Here is a 22697-nt window from a genome sequence, read left to right on the forward strand (position 1 = left end):
TAGCCAGTCTTCAATTAATGGCTATCCCTTTGATTTCTAATTCTTTGTCACCACAAAAAGAGCTGCTAAAAATATTTTTGTACAAATAGATCCTCTCCTCTTTTTTATTTATTTTGAGATATACACTTAATAGAAGTATTGCTGCATCAAAAAGTGTGTGTAGTTCTATAACCCTTTGGGCATAGTTCCAAATTATTCTCCACAATGATTGGACTAGGTCGAAACTCTACCAGCAGTAAATTAATGTCCCAATTTTTGCACATTACCTCTAACATTTTTTTTTGTTTTTCTTTCCTGTCTTGCTAGCTATTTTTTTCCCTAGATTTGAGGTGATATCTCAGAGTTGTTTTAATTTACATTTCTGTAATCAATTGTGATCTAGAACATTTATATGTGACTATAGGTAGCTTTAATGTTTTCTTCTGAAAACCACTTATTCATTTCCTTTGACCATTTATTAACTGAGGAATGTCTCTTAACAATTCTTTCTAACAAGTGGTTTAGCCTTTGCTTAAAGATTCCTGGTAAGGGGCAATATGCTCTTACCATTTCCATTCTACTTTTAAATGCCTCTAATTGTTACAACGTATCTTCCTTCCATAAAGCCAAAATTTGCTTGTCACATCCTTCTACCATTTATGTTTCTGATGGCAAGCAAAAGAAATGTAATCTCTGCTGCACATGAAATCTTTTCAAATTTTTGAAGAGCTCTTGTTATGACCCATCTCTCTCAATAAGCATAAACCCTGACGGTATGCTAGAGCCAGCTCTTACCAGCTTGAAAGAAACAACTCATACATCTTAATATGAGTTTTTACAATTTAGAAAATAATTTGTTGTTTTGTTTCTAGACTCAAGAATGTGATGGAGAAAAATGTTACAAATGTGCATTAAACTTGAAAGGTCCTGTGTACTTTTTTTTTTCCTGGACAGCTGGTTGTTAAACATTTGCCAGCCCTCCCCATCTCTAGTTCCATTCTCCAGGCTAAATATTTAGCTTATCTGCATATGGTATGATGTTAGCTGCAACTTCTTGAATTCTGAATATCTATGGGACCAAATGATTATCCCTTAGAAACATTAGCTAAAATAAATTGCCACTTAACCCCCAACCAATATAGTCTTCCACAAAAAAAAAAAAAAAAAAAAATTACCTCCAAGGTGAGGAAAAGTAATATCCTGTTATGAGTTCTCCAATTACCTCTAAACATCATACACAGCACATCACTTGTAGGATGCAGTGAGAGATGCTGCACAGCAGGTTTAGAACTTTGCTTCCATAAGATATTCCATCTCATGCCAGCCAGAGGGAGGCTTAAATAGATCTGACTGCACTTGACTATTGATGTGTTATTTTCATTTTTTTAAATATTCTCCATATTAGATGGGAGCCTCAAGGTATGAGAAAAAATATATATATATATACATATATATAATTACTGGTAAAAAAAAATCATCTTAGTGAAAAAACATTCTCTATGGGAAAGGGGATTCACCACTTTCTTTATCTGGTAAAAATCTTCCTGGAGTGTAACAAAGAAGTAAATCTTCTCTGTTGAAAGAGCCAACAAATCCAGCTACTCCAATCCAGATAAAAAAGTGTGAAATCCCTCTTTCCTTCCTCCCCACACTCACCTGTTCCCATTTTGAGTAGAGATTTAGCACTAAGAAGGAATTTTGAAAACCAGTCCTAATTCTCTCATTTTACAGATGAGGAAGGTGGAGACCTATTAAGAAGATCATACCTATTTATATATTTGTTTGTTTATTTTAAGGCAAACAGAATTAAACTAAGGATAAGTATCTGAGGCCAGATTGGAACTCAGTTTTTTTCTGACTCCAAAGTCTCTGCTCTATGTATCACATCACCAAGCTGCCTCATTAAATATATTCTTAAGTGCCCCATTAAATATATTTGTAAGTGATAGTGTCAAGACTTGAACTCAAGTAGCCTGGCTCCAAATCCATCCCTATTTTCACCATATCAGGAAGCTCCAAGTTCCAGTTTCTATAATTTAATATATTATATATATGTGTGTGTATTTATGTATACATATTGTAAATAGGTGCTCTCAATCTTAAACCCTTTCAGTGAGAAACTACAATTGAGTTTCAACCAATAACAACCCTCTGTGAATTTTGGAACCAGATTAGAAACAGTTGTCTTACATCCTGATTCTAGCCTAGCTATATCCTGAGTTTGTTCAACTTTAGGTCGGTTTTCATGATGTTCTTAGCAGAGTCTAGATCATGTACTCCTAAAATCTTCTGGCAGCTGGAAGGTAGAGAGGATGAATTTTATTCTTTGAAAAGTGGACATGACTAATGTTAGTATAGACCAATATTGAAAACCACAGCAACAAGCTTAAAATTCAGTTCAATTCAACCCAATCTATTAAGAAACTATAGTAACGTAAGCAGTGTACCAAGCTTTGACATGCCCTTTGGTAGCCTGCATTCTACTGAAGGAGAAGAGGATATATACACATATGTTAAAACACAATCTCCACAAAGTAAAAGCAGTAGTTTTGAAGAAGATGCTGAAAAAGGAAGGGAGATAGGAAAACCTTACATAGGGTAACTCTTAATTAGATTTTCCAGAAACTAAGGATTCTGAGAGGCAGAGATGAAAAGGAAGAACCTCCTAGACCTGAGGAACATAGTATACAAAATTATGGATGTTGAGAAAGGAATGTCATTTATAGAGAATGGCAAAAGGTTAGCTTGTCTATTATATATATATATATATATATATATGTATATGTATGTATATATATATAAAGAGACATTTTGTGAAATAATCCTGGAAAGGGAAGCTGGAGTCAGATTGCAAAGGACTTTAAATGCTCAGCCAAGGAATTTGCATTTTATGAGAAGTAATAGAAAGCCATACATAGCTTCTTTTTTTTTTTTTTTTTTTTTTTATGGAACTTTTATTTTTTTTTTTATTTTTTATTTTTTTTTTATTTTTAATTTTTTTATTTAATAATTACATTATATTTACACTCATTTCTGTTCCGATTTTTTTTTCCCCTCCCTCCCTCCACCCCCTCCCCTAGATGGCAAGCAGTCCTTTATATGTTGGATATGTTGCAGTATATCCTAGATACAATATATGTTTGCAGAACCGAACAGTTCTCTTGTTGCATAGGGAGAATTGGATTCAGAAGGTATAAATAATCCGGGAAGAGAAACAAAAATGCAGATAGTTCACATTCGTTTCCCAGTGTTCTTTCTTTGGGTGTAGCTGCTTTTGTCCGTCATTTATCAATTGAAACTCAGGTCTCTTTGTCAAAGAAATCCACTTCCATCAAAATATGTCCTCATATTGGCTAAGATGACAGGAAAAAATAATGATGAATGTTGGAGGGGATGCGGGAAAACTGGGACACTAATGCATTGTTGGTGGAGTTGTGAACGAATCCAACCATTCTGGAGAGCAATCTGGAATTATGCCCAAAAAATTATCAAAATGTGCATATCCTTTGATCCAGCAGTGTTTCTATTGGGCTTATATCCCAAAGAAATACTAAAGAAGGGAAAGGGACCTGTATGTGCCAAAATGTTTGTAGCAGCCCTGTTTGTAGTGGCTAGAAACTGGAAAATGAATGGATGCCCATCAATTGGAGAATGGCTGGGTAAATTGTGGTATATGAATGTTATGGAATATTATTGTTCTGTAAGAAATGACCAGCAGGATGAATACAGAGAGGCTTGGAGAGACCTACATGAACTGATGCTAAGTGAAATGAGCAGAACCAGGAGATCATTATTCACTTCGACAACGATATTGTATGAGGACATACATAGCTTCTTGAACAGGACAGTACCATGGTCAGCACTGTGCTTCAAGCACTTTTTTTTTTTTTTTTTTAAGGGGCTCTGAAGACTGGAAAGACTGAATTATAGAGGGAAGGGATTTTATGTCTAAAGTGCTCTCTATAGGAAGGAAGTAGAGTTAAAAGTAATGGGGAATGTGTCTAAAGGGTCAGCAGTTAGGGAGAACTCTGAGAATAATATAGGGGTACATTCAAGGTCGGAAGAGAAGATTGTCAACAGTGCTCAGCATATCCACTTTGTGTAGTGTCTTTCTGACTGCATGGCCTCTCTTACAGCTGAATATATCTCTAGGCCACAGATTCCTTTGCTGCTCACAATAACAGCTCCAAGAGGGATACTGTTGTTGGGATGATAGGATTTGCCTGAGAAATCATTGGCAACTGAAAGCCTGTTTAGGAGATAATCTTCAGGGTCTGGGCTTATCTGAGTATAGAGCCTTCTATAACTCTATTTTTTATGCTTCAAGGATTGTGATTTCATCCATTTGCATGTAGTGTCCACCAATACAGATCAGAATTCCTTCATGCCTTCATAGTTGGAATTTGTAAATTGATGGGCTTGAAAATATTCATTTTGGTCTAAGAACCAACTATTTGTTGCTGGGCTAAGTTTCACCTTGGATGACATATATCTGGTATTTTACTAAGGCCATGATCAAAGTCATTCACAGTAGTGTAGTTCAACTTCCTCATTTTAAAGAAGAAACTGAACCCCAATTCAATAAGTCAATAAGTATTTACTGAGCCCCTACCATGTGCCAGACACTATAATAAGCACTAGGGATAAAAAGAAAGACAAATGATAATTCTGCTCTTAAGGAATAAGGAAGTAGATTGACTTGCAAAGGTTACACAGCTAATATATATGTGCAGGAGTATTTCACCCCAATTCTTCTGAGAACATTACTCAAGAAATTATACCATTTTGCTTATTAATAACAAAGTTTGTGTTCTGCTGGTATAGTCTTTTAGAATTCAGCTCCATGCCACAGTGAGGTACCATAGTGTAACTTTAGTAGTTTTCCATTCTTAACTCTGAGTAAATTAATAGTTAGAATTTATAAATTCCAACTCTGTCTTGACCTGTTGAATTTAGTAAACTAAGAAGATATTCCTGAGTAAGTAATGAATAGGAAGAAGATTCAGAATAAAGTCCAAATGTTATCCCAAAAGTGATCTAAGTATCATTATACATCCGTTACTCTACCTGTATATATGTATATGTACATATTTGTGAATATATACATATGTGTAGATTTATATATTTACCAGCGGAGATCAAAGAATATAACTATCAGGGAAAGTCAAATGTCTGCCATATGTCTGACACTCTGTTTAACAGCCATTTGATGGTACCCAATGCCCAGGAAACTTTGTTTTCCACTGCAAACACCAATAGTGCTGCTGTGCCTCCCCGCTTCCATAACAATTTAGTAAAAAGGTTATACTATAGTGGCTATAACTATTAAGATGAGTACTCTTTTTTTAAATAGTATTTTATTTTTCCAGCAAAGATCCCAGATGAAATTGTGAATAACCTTAGTTATAGTCCAAAATAGAAGAATGTATACCTGGATAGAGCACTTTCTTTGCAATTTATAGTCTTGAAGAGTGGTCTAGAGCAGAGGTGTCAAATTCATAGCCTATGGCCAGCTCACTGAGAGCCACCCAGAGACAGATGTAAATATACTTGGTAAATGTATATTTTTGAGAATTAGATAAAAATGCAATACAATTTGGTTGATGTTGATTTATGGCTTTCCAAGTTAATATGAGACCTGCTGGATTCTGTTTCTATTTGAAATTGACAGCACAGACCAAAAGAACTTAGAGATCGTGATTTTCCTAGTGGTAATGTTTATGATATGAGACATGATTCAAGGTTTTCCGAACTCCAAAGCATGCTCTTGAGCTCTAAACCAATGGTATCCAACTGAAATAGAAATGAAAGCAATTAAACCATACATAAGGATCCATATAGACTGTATGTTAACTTAGAAAACCACATATAAATATATCACAAGTTTTATCTTTTAGCTTTTTTGTTAAATATTTCTCAGTTACAACAATTTGGTTCGGGCTGTACTCAGGAGGGTTATGGACAATATGTGTCCATACATCTGAATCACACCTTGATTTTTCCTCTGTGCTGTTCTCACTCTCACTCACTGTAATTTTCCATATAGGTACAGACAAAAGATACAGAAAGTCGATATAAAATGATTTGAGAGTGTGGTAGGTGGCAGGAATTAGTAGCTTGGGGACCAAGAAAGGCTTTATATGCAAGGTGATGCTTGAGCTGAGACAAAGATGAGGAGGTTAGCAACACAGAGATGGGTGATGAACCCCTATATAATGAAGAATAAGGCCAATTTGTCTGGACCATAGGATGTGTGAAGGAGAGTCACATGAAATAGTATGGAAAGTTAGGCTATAACTGGACTTTCAATGTCAAAAAGAGGAGTAAGACTTGATCCTAGCCAAGTTATTAGGGAGCCACTGGGCCTTCAATGACAAGGTCAGAGCAGCACCTTAGGAAAATTACTTTGGGAGCTGTGTGAAGGACAGATTGAAAGGGGGAGGAGGAGAGAACAATTAGAATATTTTATTAGTCCAGATAAGAGGCCGTAAGGGCCTAGAATAGCATGGTGGTTATATTAGAAGGTAGAAAGACACAGAAGTGAGAGGTGTTTTTGAGACAGAAATTATAAGATTTGGTATTTAATTGGATATGAAAGATGAATGTGAGTGAGAAATCAAGGATGACACCAAAGTTGTATATTTGGAATGACTGGATGATGATGATATCCATGAGATAAATGGGGCATTTTTTTATGGAGGAGGGAGTTTTTAGGGGGTACATTGAGTTTGAAATAATTATATGAACCTAGGAAATATCCATTTTGTCTTTAAGAACATTATGAGAGAAAATGTACCCATTTACCTATTAGTAAATTAAGATTAGGAGATAATAAATAACTTTGCCTTGGGAATCTATAAATGACAATCTTTAAGCTATTTTTCTTCAGAATTATTTTTTTGTGTGTGTGTGTTGTTGTTATTTTCAGATTGATCTCCTCTGCTACTTCCCATGTTCAGCTTAAACTCACCCATCATGTAGCCAGATGGAATTTGCATTTTCCCTCCTTATTTCTATATCCTAGGAAATTTTCCACTGCTTTCACCTATACTTCATTATCTTATATATTCACACAAATATAATTCAACCCATCTCCCCAATATCAATTAATAAAGAGATATTTACTGAGAATGTAGAGTTAATTTTGAAGTATAGCAGAATTGCCCAGAACTAGGGATTCACAAATTAATATTAACCAAGTTGTATTATATTTTACTTTATTAAAACTTTTCCAATTACATTTTAATAGTATTTTATTTTATACATGCAAACATAGTTTTCAACAGTCACTTTTGCAAAAACATCATGTTCCAAAATTTTCTCCCTGTCATTCCCTTTCCACCCTTCCCAAGGTAGCATAAGGTCATATTGCCAATATGTGCCAAAATTGAGACTTGAAACTAGGTCTTTCTGGTTCTAAGTCTAGGTCTCTTCCCACTGCACAACATTGACTCTTGTACCTTTTTTATTATTTTGGAGTGATCTGGTCATAAATACTGAATGTGCTTCTACTTATTTGATTTATTGTTTTTAAGGGGTACTTTATAAGTATATCTATATATATATATATATATATGTATATATACATATATATATGTAGAGAGATGTATATCTATCTATCTATCTACATATGCATATGCATGTGTATGCAAATAGCAAATATCTTGGATGTGACATGGTACAACAGATCCCAGCTTTTTTTTTTTTTTTTTGCTGAGGCAATTGGGGTTAAGTGATTTGCTCAGGGTCTCACAGCTAGGAAATGTTAAGTGTCTGAGATCAGATTTGAACTCAGGTCCTCCTGACTTCAGGGCTGGTGCTCCATTCACTCTACCACCTAGCTGCCCCAGATCCCAGATATGCTTCCCCCCCCCCCCTGCAGAATGTTTTTTTTTTTTTTTTTAATGCACATTGCTTTATGAATCATAGTGGAAGAGAAAAATGATAATAAAAGGAAAAAAAAATCTTGGGAGAAGGGAAAAAAACAGAAAAAGGATGTGAACACAACATGTGTTGTTTTACATTCAATCTCCATAGTTCTCTTTCTGGATGTATATGGCATTTTCTATGCAAAGTCTATTGGGATTACCTTGGATCATTGAACGCTGGGAAGAACCAAGTCTTTCATAGTTGATCATCACACAATCTTACTGTATAATGTATTCCTGGTTCTGCTCATTTCATTCAGCATCACTTTATTTAAATCTTTCCAAGCCTTTCTAAAATTATTTTTAATAGAATAACATTCTATACTACAACTTATTCATACATTCCCCAAATGATGGGCATCTACTTATTTTCCAATTCTTTGCCACCACAAAAAGAGCTACTACAAACTTTTTTGCACATGTGGGTCCTTTTCCCTCCTTTATGATTTCCTTCAGATACAGACTCAGTAATGGCACTGTTGGGCCAAAAAGTATGTACAGTTTGATATCCCTTTGGGCATAGTTCCAAATTGATCTCCAGAATGGTTGGATCATTTCACAACCCCACCAATAATGTCTCAATTTTCCACATTCCCTCTAACATTCATCATTATCTTTTCCTGTCATCTTAGGCAATCTAAGGGGTGTGAGATGGTATCTCAGAGTTGTCTTAAATTGCATTTCTCTAGTCAATACTGATTTAGATCATTTTTTTTTATATGGCTTTAGATGACTTTAATTTTCATCTGAAAATTATCTATTCATATCCTTTGACCATTTATCAATTGGGGAATGTCTTGTATTCTTATAAATTTGACACAGTTCATTATATATTTTTAAAAAATGAAATTTTTATCAAAAACAGTGGTTGTAAAGTTTTTTTTTCCCCCAGCTTTGTACTTTCCTTTTAATCTTGTTTCTATTGGTTTTGTTTGCATACAATCATTTTAACTTAATGTAATTGAAGTTGTCCATTTCATGCCTTTAATAATGTTCTCTAGTTCTTTGGTCATCAATTCTTCCCTTTTCCAAAGTTCTGATGGTAGACTATCCCTTGTTCTCCTAATTTGCTTATAGTATCAGCCTTTAGGCTAATCATGTACCCATTTTGACCTTATTTTGGTATGGGATGTGAGATCTATGCTGATTTTTATTTATTTTTATTTCTTTATTTTTGCTAAGGCAATTGGGATTAAGTGACTTGCCCAGGGTCACACAGCTAGGAAGTGTTAAGTGTCTGAGACTAGACTTGAACTCAGATCCCCCGACTTCAGGGCTGGTGCCCCATCCATTGTGCCGTCTAGTGCCCCCATACTGAAATTGTTAATGTTTTTTAAAAATCATTATTTTAAATAAAATTTTCCTCCCCCCATATATCCTGGTTTTTAGTATTACTTTATTTTATTATTTGTTTTTGTCTTGTTTTTGGCAAGGCAAGTGGAATTAAGCTACTAAGTGTTAAGGATCTGAGATTGGATTTGAACTCAGGTCCTCCTGACTTGAGGGCCTGTGCTCTATCCATTGAGATCTCTAGCAGCTCCTTTTAATATTACTTCATAAAAATTCTTTTGGTTTTGTGGCTCTATTCTATTTCTAGTTTCCTTAATGAAGCTATGAATTGTCTCAGTTTATTTGTTGATTCTTTAGAATTTTCTAAGTAAATTATCATGGGGTAATTTTATTTATTTTTTTTCTTATTTTAAGGCCTTTAATATATTTCTCTTGTCTGATCACTATTATTAGCATTTTTAGATTTATGTGTAATAATAGTAGGGAAAGGGGTCAGCCTTGATTTACAGAGGCATTTATATTAAGGCTTCTATTGCTTCCAATTTGCATATAATGTGATATTATATGCTTCAGATAGATACTTTAGATGTTATTTACAAAAAAAAAAAAAAAGATCTTTCTATTCCTATGCCTTTTAAGGGAGTATAAATGAGTATTGCACTTTATCAGAAGCATTTTCCTCCATCTACTGATATAATCATAAAGTTTGATTTCTTCCTATTTTCATTTAAGCAGTTATAGTAGTATAACCCTATTTTATCCATAAAACATTCCATGATCAGTGTAAAGGGAAGTCACGGATGGCTCTTGGCCTGATCTTTCCTTTCCTATGCACGCATGCAACACTAAGGTCTCTCCATTTATCTGTCACCCCACAATTTGCTTTTATCCCTTCCCTTTTAATTGTTAATATTCATTTATTTTTGGTTCATTTAATTAGCAAATCTGTGAGGTGGTTGAGGGTTTGTTCTTCCTTGCCTCTTAGAGCTTTCTTTAGCTCTTTTATGTCTTGGATCTGGGTTGTCTTTCTTAGACTGTGAGCTCCCTAAAGGCAGGGGCCATATCTATCTTGATCTACACAGGAACTTTAAGGAGCCAGTATGCAGATCAGTGCTTAATAAGCCCGTTTTAATTGACTTTTCATAGATGTTTATTTTTGTCATCATCATTAACAATTACACTTTGGGCAGTGTGATTTACTCCTATAGAGGATGCATCTAGGAAGGGGCTGATCAAAGTTAACTCAGTGTTAACAAATTTAACAGGATTAGAGAATAGGAAGCCTTAGCTCAGCATTGAAGATATCTCCTTCTACAAGGTCTAAATATCCCCACGGGCGCCACATTTAAGACATTATTCAGGCATTGATCATGTCATGTAAACTACACTTGCCTTAGGTAGTTTTTCATCCACTCACAGTACATTAAGAATGATGTATTTACTGCTACTTTAGGAGTCCCTGTGTTTTACCTGTGGGGGTCTTACAAGGGATACTTAAGAACTAGGAAGAAAAAAAAAAAAGATGGAGTTATGTTGTTGATGCTTAAACACGTTATAGGAATAAAGGAAACCTCTTCCTATATGAGATCCCTCCAAGGAGCCAGGTGGCCCATATGAAGAAGGAGGATCATAGTATCAGAAACTGCAAGAGCAAGAGGCAGGGACAATGAAAAAGAATTCCTGGACAAGAAGTTAGATCTGAGGAATAGCAAGATTCATCATGTGGGGAAGCTGACCTGCATTGTGCTCCTCACTAATAATGAACGTTATTGTTATGCCACAGTTCTCTTTAACTGTCCTGACTCAGTTTTCCTGTACAAGTTTCCCTTATCTCAGTCTCCCTATTTCCCTAAGATGTAAATCTCCTTCTGGTCCATTAAGACTGAGGACCATTTATTCTAAGGTTATAAATTGTTAGCCCAAGAAAGATAAACAAACAAGAGAGTAGACCTCCTGACTCTTTTCTGTCCTCAAGAATTTACAATATCCCTCTAAAATATTTCAAGATATTTCACTGACATCTTTATCTCTGTGTATTCAGACATCCTGTTTCTGGGGTTTTTTTGGGGGGGTTATAGCCTCCCCTATCCTGACAGAGGCTTTCCTGCGTTTCCCCTTTCTTTGTCTCCAAAAGGTACTTAAAGGTTTGAGATTCTCCCATTCAGCACTGGATAATTTGAGACGAGAGTCCTGTCCAGTCAATTTTACTCTCCCATTAATAAAATATTAAAAACCTTTCTAATTTCTCTCCTGCCTCAGTTTCTCCAGCATTACATTATATAGTCTATAATATTTAGTTTAATTTATTTTTTGTTTTTGTTTTGTTTTTGTTTTCTTTTGGAAGGAGGGATATAAAAGATGACTCTTTATCAAACTCAGTTTTATGTTTTGTTTACACATTGGTAAGTAGGCAGCCAGGGCAGAGCTATATTGATCCCTAGAGGACTTTGGATTTCACCAAAATAAAGGGTTGTTTGACTATTTGATGATACTAACTCAGGTGACTTTGCATGACCTTCCCTCATTTAAATCCAATTCATTTGCATATCATGGCATCATCTCTCAGATTTCTGTGGTTCTCTTTGATCTTTTCTTTCTTCTTCCCTCCCTCCCTTCTTTCCTTTCCCTCCTTCCTTCCTTTGAAGCAGGTTGTGGTCCCTTTAAGAAACTGTATTTCCTATTGATCTGTTATTTCTTTCAGATTCTCAACCATTCCTAGGGCATATCCTAGGCATATCCTTCCCCAGATAAGTCATCTTTCCAGGATGCCAGGACCTTTGAGTCAATTAGAAATTCTGGTCAAAAAGCACCTCTTTAAGTGTTGTTCATTCCAGTAGGAGATCTAGGCTGTCCCAGCCCCCACTAGGTCTGACTTGCTTGGGCTATCCCAGCCCCCACTGGGTCTGACCTGCTTGGGCTGTCCCAGCCCCCACCAAGACACCCAATATAAAAGCTTCCATCAACTAAAGTCTTTGCAGATAGACCCAGATAGCTCACTCAGCTATCAGGACTCTTCTGTCCACTGAGAACTGAATTCTCAGTGCAAAACTCCATTTTACCATAGATCTGCCACTATAGAAGTCATTCTCTGGTTAAATTGATTTCTATCCAACAATAAACTTTCGTTTTGCAATTAATAATTTGGGAATGAGTGAATTCTCTCACTCCTAGAACCTGTGGCTGATTTATAGGGATTCTTAGCAACTCTTGTATAGCCACTAAGCTCTGGACCATCAGGAATCTAGACTACCAGACAAACTGCATCATCTTCCCTTCTTCCTTCCTTACTTTTTTTCCTCTCTTCCTTCTTTTATTTTTTCCTTGCTTCCTTCTTTTCTTCCCTCCATCTTCCCTCCCTTCCTCCCCCCTTCCTTATCTCCCTTCCTTCTCTTCTTCTTTCCCTCCCTCCCTCTTTCCTTCTTTTTCCTCTCCCTTCTTTCCTCCTTTGCTTTCTTCTTTCCCTTTCCTCCCTCCTTTTCTCCTGCCTTCCTTCATATCCTTCCTTCCTTCCTTCCTTTCTTCCTTCTTTCTTTCCTTCTTTCCTTCCCTCCTTCCTTCTTTCTTTCCTTGTTTCCTTCCCTCCCTTCCCTCCCTCTCTCCCTCTCTTAGTTCAGATACAATATCATATTGTTATACACAGGTGCTCTTAAGAACATTCTTTTCTCTTTTGCACCTCTGAAGCCTTCTAAGATATCTTGTGGTTTACTGGCTAGATTTCTTAAGGATCAGGCCTTGAGTCAAAAGAATCTGATTCTATTGACCACCAAAAAGTCCTAGGCCAAGCCCCTTTTAGCCATTGTTTATGTCCTGATTGACTCAGATTGAATATAAATAGCAGTCATTTCTGCTTGGGCCAGAAACCTTGGGGTTTTCTGTTTCCAGATTTATTCATTTATTTAGATTTTTTGGACTAGGTGAAAGAGAAGATTCTTTGTCTCAATTCTTATCTAGCCTCAATCACTGAATGAGAGTCAAAGTGAGCCCTGTTGAAGACCTTAACTTAAAAAGGCCAAGGTCTCCCATTGCATCCTGGTCCATCACCAATTATCCTGATCTATATCTTGCCCACTGGACTCAGATGACTCTGGAGGGGAAAGTGAGGCAGGTGACCTTGTCCAGCTCTCCCTCACTTTAACCCAATTCATTTACATATTATGGCATTACCTCCCTGTTGTTATGGTCCTCTTCAAGAAAGAAGGACAAACAACAATAACAGCAACACTAAGGGGCTCCTCAACTAGTATTATAGGCCCCAGGAAAGTGAGGGCTCAGCAGAAGGAAGAGGCTGACTGAATATTCAACGTTAACCTTTTATAGGAAGTGTTCAAACTTTGGATAGTTCCTGGAGACCCACCAGACAAAAGCAGTCAGCTTCATTATCTTTATGAGTTTGAGAAGTATTTAGTGCAGTGCCTGGAACATAGTAGATTCTATATAAATGATTAATTCCTTATCCTTCCCTTCTGTCTGGTGGGAAAACAAAACAAAACAAAAAAAATCCTCTGTTCTATGTATTGTTATCCTAAGTACTTACAAGAGACCTAAAACCTCCTAAACATTAGCCAAAGTACATTTCCCAGGGTAAAAATCAATTTGGGGTCATGAGCAAAAGAAAGTATGAGACAGACAAACAGAGAAAGAGAGAGAGAAAACAGAGACAAAGAGAGAAAGAAAGATTGAGAGAGAGAGAGGATTTTTTTTTTGGGGGGGGGATTTGCATGTGGATATATGTGTATATAAAAAGCCTTCGAACACTGATCATGAGCCTTGTAAGTTCAGATTTAGATTATATACTTACTCTGAGATTTAACCCCTCATGGGATACTGTAGCAGATACACAGAAATTAATATTAATGACATCTGGTGTAGGAATTAGTTTGAATGCATGTAATTCTGGTGACCTGAAAAACCAAAACCAGAGTGTATTTTTGAAAGTGTTAACCATGAACAAAATGGGATCTTGCCTACCATAGACACAATCTGAGCTGCTCCATTTGATTGCTGTTTTCTAGGATTCAGATGATCAGATTGGCATTTTTTTCTTTTTATTTCTAGACCTGACTATGAATCATACCAGACATTTATTGAATACCTGCAATGCATTAGGCTCCGCTCAGCAAAGAGAATTGAATGTGAACCCTGCTTGGAGGGTTCACCATCTAAATGGGACAGAACTAACACAAAGAAAGGATGAAAAACACATTAGAGAAGGGAATTTTTCCCATGGTATAGGGGCTGTTTGTAGCATTAGTATTGTTTATGAGTCAATTCTGGTTGCTCTCAGGGTTTCTAAATTGAATTCTAGGGGCATAGCAAACAGACAGGTAAAAGTGTTGTTCATTCACAGAAGCCACAGCTAACAGTTCAAAGGGCACCCTCTCCAGATGGTCACTGGAATAACTCATTGGGTTGAATGCTAAGGTTGGGTTGAGCTCTAAGTGATTTACTTAGCCTGCTCAGATGATTGCAGTTGCCCTTGCCTTAAAAAAGCCATGGATAATGAACTGTCACCAATTGGGATAGAGGGAGAAGAGACCAGACCCATACTTTGGATTAATGAAAAGTTAGAGATTGTTTTAGACAAATTACAAATATATACATTTGAATATAAGAACATGAATTAAGCTAATAAAATATTGTCACATGGATGATTTGTTCAGGAAATAATAAAAGTAATTTGTAATCATATCTATTTTTTGTAAATGTATTTTATCATCAATTTGAGTATTCCCTCCAATAATTAGACACCTGAGGTGTAGATCATAGTCCATCTATGTTGTCTCATTATGTTCAATTCAATCAATGGTCAATGGACAAGGATTTATTAAATACTTACTACATTGGGCCAAGCACTGTGCCAAATGCTGGGGATGCAAAGAGCAGTAAAAGATAGTCCCTATTCTCAAATAGACAATCCAAATCAACAAAGATGTGTTAAGTGCTTTCTGTGTGTTAGGCTCCATGTATAACTACACATAGATAGTCCCTGACCACATGAAACTTACTTTCTTATGGGAGAAGGTAAGACATAAAAGGAAATGAAGGTCAGAGAAAGGAATATGTCTAACAAGGGAATTGTAAGGGCAGTCTGATAGAAGAGTCAGGAGTACAGAAATAAAGACATGGACTCACAGTTTAACAGGAAAACATGTATGCAACTTTTTTCTATATCCTCTTGTAAATCCTTCATAAGGTGTCTACCCTTCATGCTTCATCCTTTCTTTTCCTATAATTTTCTTGGAATTTAATGGATACCAGTGAAGTGAATGAGATGTCAGTTATCCATCATATTCTCCACATTAGCCAAAGGGCTAATTGATACCATCAATTATTTTCCTGAAAATGGCAGGTTCAAAGTGGTTGAAAATTTTTGGCTGTGAGATAAAGGATTCTTTTGCAATTCTGTTCTGCTGTGCCTTTGCTTAGCAACTTCCCTCCCACCTTGCCCCCAATCAATAATTTTAATACTTTCAATGTCAGCATCAGCTCAGCCCACATCCAAATTATCATGATTACCGAATTTATTGGGTTTAAATTCACAGAGCTGTGGTATGCCCTCGTTGTCATGAGGAGGGCAGTTAGAGAGGACCTGATTTAAGTTATGGGCTGAAGGATTTGCATGTAGATTGTGTTTAGACCTTGTTAAAGGATTTGGGGACTCAAATTGCTATGGAAAAGCAAACAGTTTATGTATGTGTTTTTTTCTTTTTCTTTTTCCTTGTAGGCCTTGGCCTTATACAATATTTCAGAGAGGATTTGACTTGGTTTTAGGAGAGCAGCCTTCAGATAAGATATTCAGGTAAGTAAATGATGGGGGATGCTGGTTTTCTAGTCTCCTCAACTCCTACAATTTTCCTCTTCCCACTTTAACTCGTTCCTTAGTTACAAAAGAAATGATAGAAAAAACTTCTATAGAGCAAAAGTGCCTGTGTGCTGATTGAAAAGAATTGACAGGAGAATGAATGATGGAAAGAGGGCCAGGTTTGAAATCAGAGAACCCAATTTAAATATGAAATCTCTGCTTTTCTACCTTCCTACTTATGTTACTTTGGTGAAGTCAGTCTTCTCACCAGTCCTATGTTTTCTTGCTTTTCAAATTAGAAGTTGGAATAAAACAAATGTGAACATTGTGAAAGTATAATAAATAAATTTAGTCCCAAAGAAGTGGTGAGGAAATGATCTGCTTTCCCATCATTGTTGAGGTGGGAGAATATTACATACCCTGTATTTGTTGATTTGATTTGATTTTTTTTTTTTTTTTGCTGAGGCAGTTGGGGTTAAGTGACTTGCCCAGGGTCACACAGCTAGGACATGTTAAGAGTCTAAGACCAGATTTAAACAAGTCCTCCTGACATCAGAGCTAGTGCTCTATCCACTATATCAACTAGCTGCCCCTTATCCATTTTCTTACCTTTTTCCTACCTGTTTTCTTTTTTAAATCTTTGTTATAAGGTGTGATGATTTATGGTATAGAAGGCCAGACAAACATATATTCAGAAATGATTGTAATGTAATGAGAAAAGGCATTTTCTAATCATTTTTTAAAAGGAGATTAGAATAATTTCCCAAGATCCCTCAAGTTTTAAATTCTGGGATCCCTGATATTGAAATCTTTTGCTTTCTTTACAATCAATATGTAATACATTTGGTATAAAAAGGGACAATATTCTGCCCCACTCCCTAGCTTCTTGTTATCTTTGAGTCTGCATTCCCTATTTTTTGCTCCAGTTACACTCTTTCTTTCCTTCCTTTTAACATGTAACTCCTGTTGCTCTTCTGCAAAGTTAAATAAATAACAACAACAAAAACTAGTCTCTAGACTCAGTTTCCAGCACTAATATAAGCAATGAGTATTAACAAATATTCCATATAGGAACAAGCCTTGAGACACAATTTCTCTGCTTTGACATTTGACACTCAGTGTAGGAAGTTAGATACTTCATTAGGAAATGCAGAGAGTATTTCTCTTCTCTCCACCCCTGTAAGATGTATCGCCTTAGAGCAGTTAATGTATTCACGGACACAAATCCTCCAGTGAAGAAGTGATATTCAATAGAGGAACCTCTGGAAGCAGAGAAGGGGGTCAGTTGGCTTTTGGCAAGTGAAAATCATATTGTGGGATAAAGCAGACCTTGGGAATTTAGCTTAACCACTCATACCCAGGATATAGCTTCTTGATGATTTCATATGGAATTAAAAAAAAAAAAAAAACTCATCAAAGCCTGTTGGCTGAGGTGTGTGTTGCCTTGCCACATATTTTCCATAAAGTGTGTCTCACTAACATTGTGTTCTAAGTTTGTGCTTGCTCTTGTTGTAAGTGCTGTATTTTGAGAATACTGTGCTCTAGGCTTAGGGGAGGAATATTTTATAGTTTCTGTGTTTCCTTTACCAGCTTAGCAAATGCTTTTACTAAGAGCTAATTGTGTTTACAATCTTGTTGCTAATGGTAAACACACCACTGGAGCTTATGAATTTATGAGTGTTAAGAGTTACCCATAGGGTATTTCTAGAATCTGGCAAAAGCATCCAGCAACTTCTGGGAAGTAGCAAGAAAAGTGCTACATAAGGAAAATGTTTTGGAAACCTTAAAGCATTAAATAAGTAATAGTAGTGGTGGTTGTGGTGGTGATAGTAAATGATATTTTCTCCCTAAAATAATAATCTCCTTGAACTTAGGGACAGTTTCATTTTGCCTTTTTGACCCTAGAACCTGGCATATAGTGGATGCTTAATATATGTTTGTTAATTCTATTGTGATATATTGACCATGGGTTCCTCAGGACTAGAGATTTTATACATAATATAAGTATGACTATGTGCAAATTATTTAGCCTCCATGAAACAGAAGTTTCCTCATTTATAGAATGAAGGATTGTAGAATGTTGTACTAGATAACCTCCAAGGTCCCTCCCAGTTCTAGATCTATGACCCTCTGCTATAGAAGATAATTTCCAACGCTACCAGAGCCTGGGAGTCTCAGGCACATTTCATATTTCAAGTAACTCTTTTCCACTTATCTTGATGCTATATGAGAGTACAGTCTAGCTCTGTTGGATTGAATATACAGAGTAAATCTACCAATGCTAAGAATTTAGAACCATTAGCAACTCTGGACTCCTGGGAGTCAGGAGTATTGAAGGACCAATGTTTCTGAGGACTCAGAGAATATTGAATGGATGCTTTTTGAATGTGCAAAATGTCTTATCAGTCCAGCAATGGGGATCTGACCACTAGATATTCTCAGCTCCAAATACTCATCCCCAACTTCCTATTACCTCTAACCCCAGGTCACAGCCTGTATAGGAATATAAAAATAGAGATTGAGAGCTGGAAAGAAATTTAGAGATCAGTAAGTCCAGGATTGCTAAACTGAGATCTATAAACTTAAAAAAAATGACAGATAGATAGATAGATAGATAGATGATAGAGCTCTTATGTGGTGATGTGCAATTTTTATGTTTTTAAGCATTGCCCTGAGAAAAGGTACATAGACTTCATAAGATTGCCAAAAGACTTCATGTCCAAAACAAACAACAAACAAAAACAAAAATAAAATAATAGAAAACAGTTAAGAACACCTGGTCTAATCTAAGTCCTTTCATTGTACAAATTCAGAAACTGGGACTCAGAGAGTTTAAAAGATTGGCCAAGGGTATGCTGGTGGCGAATTAGAGAATATCAATAAAATTCCAATTTTATGCCTCTAAGTTCAATCCCCTTTCTACTTCTATACTGTCTCGCTGACATTATAAACCTTAGAAGCCTACAAACTTGATATCCAACTTTGACCACTCACAGTCATTTCAGAACTTTGGAGAGTACAGGCTCTAGGCAGCTTGGTCTTCTCTCCCACAGTGGCAATCTTCCATCTCCTTGCTTCTTAGTTACTGTCTGCTGAGAAAAGAAGCCTCTCTCTCACCACCTCTCTTCACACTTCCTTCCTTGTCCAATTCTGGACCCAGATGGCTCTGGAGGAGAAAGTGAGGTTGGTGACTTTGCACAGCCCACTCTCATTTAAATCCAACTCATTTGCATGTCATGGCATCACTTCCCTAATGTTATGGTCTTCTTCCAGAACAAAACACAAACAATAACATTGCTAATGTTTCTAGAATCACTATAAAAGATATATCCTCTAGAATTGATTGTTTCTTCTCTCATGTCACATCATGTAATGAACCCAGAAAAAGGAACTTACCTACTTCTTGCTCCCCACTGACACTTCTAGAATTTCTCTATATACCTAGCACATTGCATCTTCTGCATATGCATATCTTAGACCTTAAACTATAGTATAGCACCTTCATGATTTTGAGCTCTGAAGTTTACATAGACTGTTTCACTTGTTTCTATATAACAATGTTGAACCAATTTGTTATCTATACTGTGCTCTCAAGTTCCTCAGTTCTCTCTGTTCTCCTAGTCCCTCACCTCTGCTATGGTCTCATTTTCCATCCATCAAAGTTAAAACTGTAGTTGAACAATTCAATTGTAGATATTATTTATTCTTGATTTCTCTAGCTTATTTTCCTAGTTAGTTTCCTAGTTATGCTTTGCCAAAATTAAAAGTAGAATTTATTATCTTTCTCCTTAAACTTTTCTTACTCCTAAATTTTCTTATTTATGTTGAAGTTTTTAAATACTCCCCTTGGCAACATCTTTGGTTAATAGCTCGGTATCATACTCAATCATGATCTTCTTCACATGGCAAATATCAATGGAGGAAGTCATGTAACTGGAATGACTAAGTCCACAATAAATTTATATTATTTAAGCTCAATTGAGTTTACATTGCTGGACAGCGATCATTTTATAATACTATAGTCTATAGAGCACTGGTTTTAAGAACAGGAATGTCTGAGGTTAATTCCATCTTCAGATACTTATTAACCGTGTGACCCTCATCAAGTCATTTAACCTCTGTCTGCTTCAGTTTCCTCAGCTCTAAATTGGAGATTAATAAGAGCTCTTATCTTCCAAGGTTGTTGTGAAGATAAAATGAAAGTATATTTGCAAAGCACTTTGTAAACCTGAAAGAATTTACTGTATAAATTATCATCATCATCATCATTATATTCATCATCACTTCATTCACTATGTATTATACTTTTTCTATAGGTTGTTGTAAATTAGATCTACTCTTCTAAAGCCCCCAATGTCTCCCATTTTTCTGTAACTATCCTGTTTTTCTTTAGTGAAAAATTAGAACTAGCTATTAAGACATTCATGCACTTTTTTTTTCTTATTTTAAAACCTTCTACATCTTCATTGTCCTCTTCTCCTTTTTAAGTTTCCAAAGAAATAGAGGCCTCTTTCTTCCTCAAGAGCAAAGCCTTTACTAATGCCTTCGATTCCATTTCTACTCCATTCCCCATTTACTCTAGGGTTTGATGCATTAAGCACCTCTTCCCTCTATTATATTCCATCTTTCCTTATCTACTAGTCCTCTTCCTATTTGTTACAAACATACATAGGCCTCTCAAATACTTAACGTCGAGTTAAACTTTATTCTAGACCCACATGTGCAAGAATGTTTATAGCAGCCCTTTTTGTAGTGGCAAGGAACTTGAAATTTTGTGGATGTCCATCAGTTAGGAAATGGTTGAATAAGTTATGGTATGTGAATGTAATGGAATTTTATTCTTCTGTGAGAAACAATCAAGAGGTTAATTTAAGAAAGGTCTGAAGAGACTTACATGAACTGATGCTAAGTGAAATGGGTAAAACCAAGAGAACATTGTACACAACAAGAAGATTATGTTATAATCACCTGTGATGGATTGGCTCTTTTCAACAATGAGTTGATTCAGGCCAATTCCAATAGACTTGTGATGGAAAGAACCATCCAGAAAGAAGACTGTGGAGAATGAATGTGGATGGCAATATAGTATTTTAACCTTTTTTTATTGTTGTTGCTTGTATATTTTTTCCTCATTTTCCCATTTTCATCTATTTTTTTCTTATTCAGCATGATAAATGTGGAAATATGTTTAGAAAGATTGTACATGTTTAATTTATAGTGGATTACTTGCTGTCTAGGGAAGAGTGGGAGGGAGGAAAGGAGAAAAAATTGGAACACAAGATTCTGCAAGGGTAAATATTGAAAATTATCTTTGCATGTATTTTGAAAAATAAAAAGCTATTATTATTTTTAAAAGGTATTACTCTTTTCAGTTCCTAGACTTGTTTGCTCCAATTATTTCAAATTACTCATTATTGTTCTATTTATTGAAAGGCAAAGGCTTGTTTTTCATTGTAGTCCAGTATATCTTCATGGCATTTCTTTATAATGACCTGTTGCCAACTGTACTTCTAACATGGTTAGAATCAGTTACAATGTAGTGGAAAATGTTGGACTTGGAGTTGATCATGGCTAATTATGGATATAGAACTGTAGGAGACCTAAAAAAAAAATTTATTCCATTGCACTTATTTATTTTTAATAGAATTTCCCCAAATACAAGCAAAGATAGTTTTTAACATTCACCTTTGTAAAACCTTAGATTACGTAATTTTCTCCTCTCTCCCTCTTTCCCTATTCTAAGATAGCAAGAAATCTGATAGAGGTTAAACATATGCAATTCTTTTCAATATACTTCTATATTCATGTTGTGCAAGAAAAATCAGATGAAAAAGAAAAAAATTAAGAAAGGGAAAAAAAGCAAAGAAACAAACATCAAAAAAAGGTGAAAATACTATCTTTTGATCCACATTCAGCCTTTATAGTTCTCACTCTGGATGAACAGTATTTTTCATTCCAAGTCTATTGAAAATGCCTTGAAATACCTCATTGTTGAAAAGAGCCAAGTCAATCACAATTGATCAACACATAATCGTGTTGTTATTATGCATGATGTTCTCTTGGTTCTGCTCACTTCATTCCTCATCAGTTCATATTAAGTCTCTCCAGGCTTTTCTGAAATCAGCCTGCTCATCATTTCTTGTAGAGCCATAATACTACATTAGATTCATATACCATAACTTATTTAGCCATTCTGCAATTGATTTCCTTCAAACTATTACCCTTGCTCTTCCTTTTCCCAGACAAGCTTCTAAAGTCCCCTAAAAATGCTATTTTCTTACCTAACACTTATTCCTCTATCCTTCATGGTCTTCTGACCCCATATTCCATTAAAACTACTCTCCTCAAAATCCTCCAATTAATAATCAATCATCTCTACTGACCAATCCAATAGCTTTTTTTCCCTCATTATTTAGCCCCCTTTGCCTCCATTCAGTTTTTGACTTTATTTATTGATCATCCATTGTCCCATGACTTTGGACGATTTGGTTTCTTTTCACATTGGTTCCAATTATAACAGTTCTTTCTCAGTCTGCTAAGCTGGTGCATTATCCATACATCCTAAGTCTGAAATCTGTTTGAAATCTGAAAAGTTCTGTCTTGGACTCTCTTCTTTTTGTGTTGTATTCCATTTTGTTTATCCCTTGTAATATCTTGACTTGATTTTCATGCCTCCATAGATGAAAATATGTCAAGCA

General features: G+C 35.8%; 1 protein-coding gene across 4 annotated transcripts in view; it reads left to right on the forward strand.

The window, feature by feature from the left end:
* ASTN1 (astrotactin 1) overlaps positions 1 to 22697 on the forward strand; it is a 508763-nt gene that overhangs the window by 345520 nt on the left and 140546 nt on the right. For all 4 annotated transcript variants that reach the window (XM_051998894.1, XM_051998895.1, XM_051998896.1 and 1 more), the window contains exon 9: positions 15922 to 15996. In XM_051998894.1, the coding sequence (XP_051854854.1) occupies positions 15922 to 15996 (75 nt within the window). The remainder of the gene's footprint in view (positions 1 to 15921; positions 15997 to 22697) is intronic.

Source organism: Antechinus flavipes, chromosome 4 (genome assembly GCF_016432865.1).
Source record: "Antechinus flavipes isolate AdamAnt ecotype Samford, QLD, Australia chromosome 4, AdamAnt_v2, whole genome shotgun sequence".
NCBI lineage: Eukaryota > Metazoa > Chordata > Mammalia > Dasyuromorphia > Dasyuridae > Antechinus > Antechinus flavipes.